This window comes from Musca vetustissima, unplaced genomic scaffold (assembly GCF_032173495.1).
Source record: "Musca vetustissima isolate MV318-11 ecotype Yass unplaced genomic scaffold, APGP_CSIRO_Mvet_v1 utg18281, whole genome shotgun sequence".
NCBI classification, from domain to species: Eukaryota; Metazoa; Arthropoda; class Insecta; order Diptera; family Muscidae; genus Musca; species Musca vetustissima.
The window spans coordinates 1-12423 of NW_026876206.1; the positions used below are offsets into that span (position 1 = coordinate 1).

The window sequence follows — 12423 nt, forward strand, 5'->3', positions numbered from 1 at the left end:
CTTTGGTTTCTGGGTATTTAAAAAAAATCTCTTAATTTTTTAACAAAAATATCTCAGACACCAAAGCCAGACTGTTTTTAATAGAAAATAATACGACCTAATGGAGATAGATTGCTAGAAGTGATTTACCAAATAAGATGAAGCATTTTTCGGAATGATTCGCTAATATCTTATTATTATACTTTTATGGAGCAATAGATCAAAAAGCAACTGTTTTGAGACAAATGCAAAGTTTTAGTTATATAACAAATACTTCAGACTCTAAAGCCAATTATTTTCTAGAATAGTACATCTCAACTTCTACAGAAAACAAAATCTGGTACTATGTCCATTTTTTCTGCAGTTGAGTCCAGATTTTTCAGGTATGAAAAAATACTAAATACAATGACACTCAAAGGGCAGATTTTTTGATATCAAAATAATAATTCTGAATCCGAGGTAAGATTTTTTTGTACTACTTTGTCCCTATTTGTTCTATAGACAAAATCTTGGCTCATTGCCATTTTCTGAAAACAGATTCCTCTATGGAAAAAGCTGTACTGAATTGTGCCTAACATAATTCTGCAGAACACGAATACATATTTATTAAAAAAAATAACTCAGATACTGAGGCCAGATATTTTTGTGTAGAAAGAATTATTTTCGTCTCAAAAATTGAGGATAGATTTTTCCTAATACTCAGGCCAGATTTTTTAAAGAATATTTTCGAAGGACTTTACGTCCAACAAGCGTGGATTCTCTAAAAAAAAAATATTTTCGAACGACTATACGACCACTAAGGGTGGATTTTTTAAAATATTTTCGAAGGAATAACAGATCACCATTCGTGAATTTTTTAAAAAAAATTGTTTGAAGGAATATCAGATAACCAAACTTTTTTTTACAAAATATTTACAAAGGACTATGAAGGACAATACGACCACTAAGGGTGGATTTTTGAAAAAAAAAATATTTTCGTAGGACTATTTTCAAAGGACTATCCGAACACTAACCGTGGATTTTTTAAACGATATTGTCAAGAACTTCGGATTTTTTTAAATTTGTTTATAAATATTTTCTAACCGAAATATTTCCGATTTCGAAGGACAATACGAAGACTAATGATGGTTTTTTTCTAAAAATATTTTTGAAGAACAAGCGTGGATTTTTTTAAAACTATTTTTAAAGGACTATTTGATCACCAACCGTGATTTTTTTTAGAAATATTTTCGAAGAACAAAACGACCACTAAGAATGGATTTTTAAATATTTTTTTTCGAACGACAATTCGAACACTAAGCGTGAATTTCTTAAAAAAATATTTTCGAACGACAATTCCAACACTAAGCGTAGTATTGTTTAAAAATATCGTCGAAGAACGTTCCGATCACAAAGAGTAGGTTTATAATACAAATAAAAATCTCGGTATACCTAAGGTCCCACCTGTAGTAATTAGGCCATTTTTTTATAGATAGAAAATCCTATCTCAGTTACTGAGCTGACTTTTTCTATTAGAAAAAATAGACCTCACTTAGGTGGTGAGGTAACTTTTTATACCCTTCACCACACTGTGGTACAGGGTATTATGTCTTAGTGCATATGTTCGTAACAGGCAAAAGGAAACGAGATAGACACATGGTTCCTTTTGAAAATAAGCATAGAATCAATTTTTAAATCGTCCGTCTGTCCATGTTAAATTGTAAACAAAGTACAGGTCGCATTTATTATCCGATTTGGATGAAATTTGGCACAGCTCACTTATTTGGCCCAAGGACAAACCCTATTGAAATTGGTTCAGATTTAGATATAGCTCCCATATATATTTTCGTCCGATTTAAGGTAAATGGGGCACCAAAGACCCTATATATGTTTCGATTTGCACGAAATTTGGCACAGCGTACTGAATTAGTTCCAGAATAATGTATGCGAGAAAATCGGTTCAGATTTAGATATAGCTCCCATATATATTTTCGTCCGATTTTATGTAAATGGTGCACCAATGTCCCTATATATCATCCGATTTGCACGAAATTTGGCACAGCGTAATGAATTAAGGGTAGAGTGATGTGTGTTAAGTTTCCTGAAAATCGGTTCAGATTTAGATATAGCTCCCATATATAGTTTCGTCCTATTTTCAGTAAATGGTGCACCAATGTCCGTATATATCATTAGATTTGAACGAAATTTGGCACAGCGTACTGAATTGAGTCTAGAATGATGTGTGCTAAGTTTCGTGAAAATCGGTCCAGATTTAGATATAGCTCCCATATATGTTTTCGTCCGATTTTATGCAAATTGTGCACCGAAGTCCATATATATCTTTCGATTTGCACGAAAATTGGCATAGCGTAGAATGATGTGCGATAAGCTTCGTGAAAATCGTTCCAGATTTAGATATAGCTCTCATATATATTTCGTCCGTGAAAATCGGTTCAATGAAATTAAATTTAGCATAGGTCCCAGAAAGGCATAAAGATCTTATGTTCGTTCAATTTGATGCCAATGTTCTGTCGAAGAGGCGGAGTCTGTTAGGAGACATATGTAGAATATACCCAAAGTGGTGAAGGGTATTATATAGTCGGCCCAGTCCGACTTTACTTTTTTCCTCACTGGTTTCTATAAAAAAAATCGACCTCAGTTAACGAGTTGACTTTATTCTAGTGAAAAAATTCGACCTCCGTTAATGAAGTATTTTTTTTTCTATAGAAAAAATCCGACCTCGGTTAATGAGGTGACCTTTTTTTAGAAAAAAAAACCTCACTTAATTAGGTGATTTTTTATAGAAAAAGTCCGACCTCAGTTAACGCAATGAAAAAAATCGAACTTAGTTAATAAGATGAATTTTTTCTATAGAAAAAATCCGACCTGTCGCAACTAAAACACCCTTCGTTGTATATGCCTTTCTTTCACCACGTTGTTGTGTGATCAAACATTTTTCTTAATAATTCGTTGATTCCGACAAACACCCTATAATAATCGTGCGATGATCCGAACTTGAATGTTTGGCTTTGTTTGTTTGCTTGACGATGTCATGTTTGGGGGTTTCTCTCGTTTTCGGTTTAGGTGTCTGTCCATTGTTTACACTTTTTATTTATTGCCGTTATTTGTTTGTTTTTCGTGGTGTTTTTTTTTTTTTAATTTTTTGTTTTTGTTTTCAAATCTTAATTTTGTTACACCCTCTTTCCCCACAAAGTGCGGGTTTTTTGTAATCTTGTCTTCTCTCTTTTTCATTGCTTATTCTTCTTTGCACTACAAAGTTGATGGGTATTTTTGTTTGACAATATTTGTCATTACTGTTGTTGTTGTTTTTGTAGGAAGTAAACAAACCAAAACAAAAACAACAACAAACTGAAATATATTTACAAAGAATCTGAGACAAAAAACAATTCAAGTTCAGGGTTATGTTTGTGTGTCTCTCATAAAACAAAAGCGTTTTTTGTTTATTTTTTTGGAATTACGCCGGTTTTATAGACCCACGGAAGCTTTAGGTGTTTTTTGGAGATTATCGTAGTTGAGATTATTGCCGCTACCCCTAAGGGGTTTATTCGTGGAAATTAATCTTACACAGCGATTATCTTTAAATTTATTGAATTTGTTTTTTTTTAATTTCTAATAAATAGTGAAAAAAATCTGATCGAACTTACCTTCCAGCCCGCACTACTTGTCGAATCACCTTTATCCTTAAAATATGGAACATTGTGCACCATCCATTCATAGATTTGACTTAGCGTCAAACGTTTTTCACTGGCCGAGCCAATGGCGTGCGTTATCAGATCAGCATATGAGAGATTGCCCCAGGCATTGCGGCGTGATGAATTCTTTTTGGCGGCATTCACACTAGGAACATTGGTTTGTTGTGAGTCTGGAAATACAAAAAAGAAACAAAAGATATTAAATATAATAGAAAATTTCTAGAAAAAAAAACCTCAGCTACCTAACTCGAAATTTGTTCTATGACATGGAAAAAACTTAGCTACTGAGGTCGGATTTTTTTTCATAGAAAAACAGTGGTTTTTAGTTTTCCGATATTTTACCTCGGCAACTACAGTCTCCAATTCTTTTTTTTATAAAAAAGCGACCTCATTAACTGAGGTCTCCCATTAACTGAGGTCTTCGATTTTTTCTATGGAAAAACCGTGAACTTATTAACAGAGGTCTCCGAATTTATTTCTATAGAAAAAAGCGACCTTAGGAACTGAGGTCTCCGATTTTTTTCTGTAGAAAAAATCGACCTTTGAAACTGACGTTTCCGAACCTTTTTTCTATAGAAAAAAAGCGACCTCAGTAACTGATTTTTTTCTGTAGAAAAAAACCGACCTCAGTAACTGAGGTCTCCGAATTTTTTTCTATAGAAAAAAATAAGCGACCTCAGCATCTGAGGTCTCCGAATTTTTTCCTATAGAATAAAAAAAGCGACCTCAGTAACTGAGACCTCAGTTACTTGGAGACCTCAGTTACTGAGGTCGCTTATTTTTTTTTCTATAGAAAAAATTTCGGAGACCTCAATTACTTATTTTTTCTATAGAAAAAAATTCGGAGACCTCTCAGTTATTGAGATCGCTTATTTTTTTATAGAAAAAAAAATCGGAGACCTCTCAGTAACTGAGTTCGCTTATTTTTGTCTATAGAAGAAAATTCGGAGACCACAGTTACTGAGGTCGCTTATTATTTTATATTGAAAAAAATTCGGAGACCTCTTTTTCTATAGAAAAAAACACGCAACCTCAGTAGTTGAGGTCTCTGAATTTTTTTCTATATAAAAAATAAGCGACCTCAGTAACTGAGGTCTCCGAATTTTTTCTATAAAAAAAATTAGCGACCTCAGTAACTGAGGTCTCCGAATTTTTTCTATAAAAAAAATTAGCTACCTCAGTAACTGAGGTCTCCGAATTTTTTCTATAGAAAAAAATAAGCGACCTCAGTAACTGAGGTCTCCGAATTTTTTCTATAGAAAAAAATAAGCGACCTCAGTAACTGAGGTCTCCCAATTTTTTCTATAGAAAAAAATAAGCGACCTCAGTATCTGAGGTCTCCGAATTTTTTCTATAGAAAAAAATAAGCGACCTCAGTATTTGAGGTCTCCATATTTTTATACCCTTCACCACACTGTGGCACAGGGTATTATGTCTTTGTGCATATGTTTGTAACATGCTAAAGGAAACGAGATATACCCATGGTTGCTTTTGAGAATATGCATAGAATCACTTTCTGAGTCCATTTATGCATGTCCGTCCGTCTGTAGATGTTAAATTGTAAACAAAGTACAGGTCGCATGTATGATTAGATTTGGATGAAATTTGGCACAAGTCACTTATTTGACTCAAATTGAAATTCAAGAATCGGGTCAGATTTAGATATAGCTCCCGTATATAGTTTCGTCCGATTTTATGTAAATGGTGCCGCGAAGTCCCTATATAACTTTCGATTTGCACGAAATTTTGTATAGTGTACGGAATTGAGTCTTGAATGACGTGTATTAAGTTTCGAGAAAATTGATTCAGATTTAGATATAGCTCCCATATATAGTTTTGTGCGATTTTATGTAAATAATGCACCAAAGTCCCCATATATCTTTCGATTTGCTCGAAATTTGGCATAGGGTATTGAATTGTGTCTAGAATGAAGTGTGCTAAGTTTCATGAACATAGGATCAGATATAGCTCCCTATATAGTTTCGTCTGATTTTATGTAAATGATGCACCAAAGTCCCTATATATCTCTCGATTTGCACGAAATTTGGCATAGGATGCTGTGTTCAAAGTTTCAGATCAGATTTAGTTATAGCTCCCGTATATATTTTCGTCCTATTTAATGGAAATTGATTGACACAACGTACAGAAATTAAAATTCCTTCGAAAAAGCCGACGTCCGTTAGGATACAAATGTTGAATATACCCAAAGTGGTGAAGGGTATCATATAGTCGGCCCAGTCCGACTTTACTATTTTTTTTAATATTAATATTTTTTATAAAAAATCCAATTTCATTTTTATTTACTTATTTCAATAATTTATGATCACTCACCTCCTCCAGCCAATTGTTGATTACTGGCCTTTGTACTCTCCAACTCATCGGGTGGCTCTACAAAATTTTCTGGTCTTGGGCAGGGCCAGGTATTCGAACGGGCTCTGGTCTGTGGCTCAAAGCCACTTTCATGTAATTCCGCCACCAAATCCATATGCAGACCACTGGTATCGGTGCGTGGTGGCGTTGTCCATTCATGGGCAAAGCCGTCCATTATATTGGCGTATGGATCGTTTAATAGTTGCAGGTTTGTGCTGGGTACGCAAAAAAATGATTTGTACACGACGATACCGGCGTCAAAAGGGTCAAAGCCAGCCAACCAGTTACCCAAACTAGAGCACACAATAGGAGATGAGCAGCGGTTGGCCTAAATTCCAAGTTCCAAATTTTCAAGAACAGTGCTGCAAAAAATTAGGAAAAATAAAAAAATGAATATTTGAGGTGTAATATGGTGTATATTTTGAACACCGCAATATAAGAACATTATGTAAAATTGCTGTCAAACATTTGAGCAAATATAATAGCGTTGGTAGATAGCTAGGTACTTTAGTAATAAATAAAATAAATATTTAAAAACAAATGCACACCAAGATAAGGTAATGGCGAACAGTGTAATAAATACTCAAGTGCATTTTTTACAAAACGTGTAACGGGTACAATGGAGGGCAAGGTTGGAATTAGATTTTAGTTCGTTTTCAGATATTTTTTCTTTGGACAAAATTTTACAGCAAACGAGGGACAATTGACGCTATGGAAAAAAACTGCATCTACCTTAAAAACCCCAGAGAAATGAGATCGATTTTTTTATAGAAAAATTTACCTCATTAATGAGGTCGAATTTTTTCTATAGAAATAATACCACTGAGGTCGTGAATTTTTCTTTAAAAAAATTGTCTCCAAATCTGAGTAAAAAGTACTTCATATACTGTCTCAGTTACTGAGAAAATTTGTTAGAGAAAATTTGGCACCGGACCTTACCAATGCGGCTTCTGATCTGGCAAATCCACCACAGACCTGATTTTCATACTGAGCCAAATCCTGAAAAAAACCCACGAAAAACACATCGACATTTCCACCTATTCTTCGACTATAAAGCCGCATTCGACAGTCCCATCGACATAGTCAGTCGTATCGAGCTGCAGCGGCTAGGTCTATAGAAACTGAGGTCTCAATTTCTTTTCTATAGAAAAAATAGCTCATATACTGTCTCAGTTAGTGAGGTCTGATATTTAGGTCTCGGATTTTTTTATATAAAATCTGAGGTCGGTTTTGTTTCTATAGAAAAAAATGCCATTTAACTGAAGTCAAATTTTTATACCCTTCACCACACTGTGGTACAGGGTATTATGTCTTTGTGCATATGTTTGTAACAGGCAAAAGGAAACGAGATAGACACATGGTTCCTTTTGAGAATATGCATAGAATCACTTTCTGAGTCGATTTATGCATGTCCGTCCGTCTGTCCGTCCGTCTGTAGATGTTAAATCGTAAACAAAGTACAGGTCGCATTTATGATCTGATTTGGATAAAATTTGGCATAAGTCACTTATTTGGCCCAAGGACGAACCCTATTGAAATTGGGAAAAATCGGTTCAGATTTAGATATATATATTTTCGTCCGATTTAAGGTAAATGGGGCACAAAAGTCCCTCTATATCTTTCGATTTGCATGAAATTTGTGTGCCAAGTTTCGAGAAAATCGGTTCAGATTTAGATATAGCTCCCATATATAGGTTCGTCCGATTTAAGGTAAATGGGGCACCAAAGTCCCTCTATATCCTTCGCTTTGCATGAAATTTGGCATAGAGTACTGAATTAGGTGCAGAACGATGTGTGCCAATTTTCCAGAAAATCGGTTCAGATTTAGGTATAGGTCCTATATATAGGTTCGTCCGATTTATGGTAAATGGTGCACCAAAGTCCCTATATATCATTCGATTTGCACGAAATTTGGCATTGAGTACTAAATTAGGTCCAGAATAATGTGTGCCAAGTTTCGAGAAAATCGGCTCAGATTTAGATATAGCTCCAATATATAGTTTCGTCCGATTTAAGGTAAATGGTGCACAAAAGTCCCTATATATCATTCGATTTTCACGAAATTTGGCATAGAGTACTGTATTAGGTCCAGAACGATGTGTGCTAAGTTTCGTGAAAATCGGTTCAGATTTAGATATAGCTCCCATATATAGTTTCGTCCAATTTAAGGTAAATGGTGCACCAAAGTCCCTATATATCATTCGATTTGCACGAAATGTGGCATAGAGTACTGAATAAGGTCCAGAATGATGTGTGCTAAGTTTCGTGAAAATCGATTCAGATTTAGATATAGCTCCCATAAATAGTTATTTCCGATTCTATGTAAATGGTGCACCAAAGTTCCTATATACCTTTCGATTCGCATGAAATTTGGTACAGTGTACTGAATTAAGTCTAGAATGATGTGTGCTAAGTTTCGGAAAATTCAGGTTCTGGTTCGATATAGCTCACACATGTACATATATATTCGTCCGATTTTACATAAATCGTGCACCAACCTTCTAATGTTTGTCCGATTAACACGATTTTTTGCACAACGTATCAAGTTGAGACTTGAATAACGTTATAGCGTTTTGTTGAAATTGATGTAGATGCTGTCATAGCTTCCATATGATATCGAATGGATGTCTGAATGAAATTAAAATTTTAACAGTGCGGCGACCGAATAGCGTGTATTAATTTTGCTATAAGTCGTTTTTCATAAATTTGTCCCATGGTACGAAGTCGACTTTAAACCTGCCCGAATGAAATTAAATTTATCATCGGTTGTAGAAAGACTTGCGTATGTTCCTTGGAGGGGATACATATGTTCAATATACCCAAAGTGGTGAAGGGTATCATATAGTCGGCCCAGTCCGACTTTACTGCTTTCCTTACTGGTTTTCTATAGAAAACTATTTTTTCTGTGCATTTGGCTATCAAATAACTTTTGTATACAAAAGTAAAAAAAAACAACAACAAATTGCCATTTAATATTATTTGGAATGTCAATCTGTGTCACGATTAGACGAGTCGTTTGTTTTTCACATTTCAATGTTAGGCGGATTTGTTTGGTATTATTTGCATTTAATTTTTTTTTTTTTTGTATTTTTTTTTGAAATGTTGATGATCGAGCTGAGGAACAATTTAGCAGTTATCAGATAATTAATAAACAATTCGCATTTTCTTTGTACAGATTTCGTGGCTGAGTGTGTTTGTGTGTATGTGTGTAGAAGTGTTATGCCTGTTTAATTTATTCGGAAGAAAAAAAAGGCACATATAAAATTGTGATGAGAGTTCGGAACTCATCACAAAACAGATTTTTTTTTTTATTTTCAACATTTGCTATTTTAGGTCATTGAGCTGTCAATAAATTGTATAAACAATATAAAATAGCATCCATGATGTATGTATGGGTGTTTAGAAGGAATACATAAAAAATTGAAATTGTAAACGAATATGGATGAAAACAAAGGTTTTTTTCTATAGAACAAATATAGGAAACCTCAGTTAAAGAGGTAATATTTCTATAGAATAAAATCGGAGACTTCAGAGGTCATTTCTTCTATAGAAAAAAAATCGGTGTAATCAGTTATTGAGATAATTTTTTTCTATAGAAAAAAAATTGGAGACCACAGTGATTGAGGCAGCAACGTACACAGGATTTCATTTCGGGGGGGGCCCGGTAGTACAAAATGAAAAAATCGCTGTTGGAAGCATATATTTACTGTGAAAAAAATTCATTTCGGGGGGGCCCAGGCCCCCAGGGCCGCCCCCCTGCGTACGTCCCTGGATTGAGGTCATTTTTTTTGATAAAAAAAAATATTTTTTAAAATATCTACGCCTGAGAAAAGTCTTGAAAAATATATTTTTTTAAATCCACACTTAAGCATAGCCTTGAAAAATATATTCTTTTAAATCTGCACTTAAGCATGGCTTTGAAAAATATTTTTTAAAACATTCACGCCTAAGGTTAGTCTTGAAAAATATATATTTTTTAAATCTACACCTAAGGATAGTCTTGAAACATACTTTTTGTAAATCCTCGCCTAAGCATAGTCATGAAAAATATGTTTTAAAAAATCCACGCCTAAGGATATTCTTCGGGTGGCATAGAGGATGATAGATACCAAGCAACGGCTCTGATTGGCCTTAACATGACCAAGTCCAGGCTTATCTTGGTCCCTCTTTCATCTCAATTGTGGACACTGACCTCCCCGTGGTGCCACCTGGGGTAACTATTTTCCTCACCCAATGATGAAATAGTGAGCTAATATGTGCCGCGACTTCACCCATAAGAACTATAAAAAATGCGTTGAGGCGTCGGGTTAGTTGCCTACACTCGGAAAACCAAACCTACTATGAAAAAGCAAAGAAAAAGAAAACCAAACCCACGTAATGTTGACGACCCCCGCAAACGTATAATGGAAGAAACCTACTCCGCTCAACTTACCCAACTGCTTGACGAAAACACCCCTTGTCCCGATAATTATATGGAAGCACAGTGGCAGAGAATTGCCCTCTCCCTACAAACTGAAACAAAAACAACACTTGGGTACCAAAGACCACCATCAAGAAATCCGTGGTACGATCAGGAGTGTCGTAATGCTATTGCAACCCAGCGGACAATGGCAACTTGTAATGCGATGGAGAACTATCGGGAGAAAAGGAGAGAGGAGAAACGTATTTTCAGAAAAAGAAAAAAGAAAAGCAAAAAACGTGAGCGAGAGCTGAGAATCTGGAAGGAGAATTTTGAAAAACTTCTGGTATCAAATAGTAGCGATGAAGAGAATACCCCAGAACCGATAATAGATGACGGTATAGAGTGTAAAGCTAGAATAATAAAGCAACAGGTTACAAGCCGAAGACTGGTGGTCAGATGCTGGTAAGGAGCATGCACCGGCTGATTAGTACAATTTGGCTAGAAGAATGCATGCCCAATGATTGGAACCTCAGCATTCTGTGTTTCCTTCCCATCGCATATAATGTGCTATCCAGCGTACTGTGTGAAGGACTGAAGCCAATGTTCAATGGCATTATTGGACCAATGCGGCTTCAGACCTGGCAAATCACCATGAACCAGATTTTGTCCCTGCGCCAAATCCTGGAAAAAACCCACGAAAAACACATCCACACATTCCATCTATTCGTCGACTATAAAGCCGCATTCGACAGCCATATCCGTTCAGAGGTATATAAAGCCATGTCTACGTTTGGCATTCCTGCAAAAATGTTCAATGGCATTATTGGGCAAATGCGGCTTCAGACCTTGCAAATCACCATGGACCAGATTTTGACCCTGCGCCAAATCCTGGAAAAACCCACGAAAAACACATCGGCACATTCCATCTATACGTCGACTATAAAGCCGCATTCGACAGCCCTATCCGTTCAGAGGTGTATAAAGCCATGTCTGCGTTTGGCAAAATTAATACGGCTATGCAGGATAACTTTAAGTGGCACAAGATCAGTTATTTAATTCGGAAAGGACTCATCGGAACCCTTTAATACCGAACGAGGATTCAGACAAGGTGGCAGTTTGTCGTGTAACCTTTTTAACATCCTGCTGGAAAAGGTCATAAGGGAGCCAAAAGTGAACAGAAATGGTACTCTGTACACCAAACAACACATGCTACTAGCCTACGCCGATGACATCGGCATAATGGGTCGAACTCTGAGAGCGGTAACAGCCACCTTTGAACAAATTGAGAAAGAGTCTGCCAAAATGGGTCTGGCAGTAAACGGCGAGAAGACCAAGCTGATGCTATCAAGGCGCCAGACTTCCAGTAGACTCGGGCCAACTGTGGAGCTTGAGAACTACAGCTTCGAGGTAGTCAAAGATTTTATATGCCTTGGTGAATCGGTGAATATAGCCGTCGAATGAACCATGAATTGTGCCAGCTATTCACGGACATAGACATTGTTAGACGAATTGAGCTGCGTTGGCTAGGTCATGTTGTGAGAATGAGAACCAGCAAAAGGGGAAGACCACGAATCAGCTGGAAAAACCAAGTGGAATACAACATTGCCGAATATGGTCTTTCAAATTGGAAAAACTGTGCAAAAGTACGACGCGCCTGGAAATTGTTTTAAGCTCAGCTTATGGAACGAGAGTTCTGTCACAAGCCAGCTAAGTTCAGTAAGGATAGTCTTCAGAAAAATTATTTTAAAATCCACGCAGTTGTAAAATTTGTGAAAAATATTGAAACTCTATTTGAGATTTTTTTTCGTACATGTATTGCTATAAAAACGTTCAACACCTGAGAATTTAATCTTGGGTAATGTTTTCTTATTTTTTCTTTCGTTTCAATTTTAAGTTCGGAATTTGTAAAATGCGGAAGTAATTGTGAGTGAGTGAAATGTTTTCTGAACACATTCATTCCCACAAACATACATCCATATT

At 35.9% G+C, this 12423-nt stretch overlaps 1 protein-coding gene across 1 annotated transcript; it reads right to left on the reverse strand.

Moving 5' to 3' along the window:
* Nucleotides 1-3581: 3581 nt before the first annotated feature.
* On the reverse strand, nucleotides 3582-6258 carry LOC133338747 (forkhead box protein O-like). The gene is made up of 2 exons (XM_061546870.1): nucleotides 6003-6258; nucleotides 3582-3841 (listed from the first exon to the last, which is right to left on the reverse strand). Exons 1-2 carry the CDS (start codon nucleotides 6214-6216, stop codon nucleotides 3582-3584), a joined length of 474 nt encoding a protein of 157 aa, XP_061402854.1. The 5' UTR covers nucleotides 6217-6258.
* Nucleotides 6259-12423: the final 6165 nt, after the last annotated feature.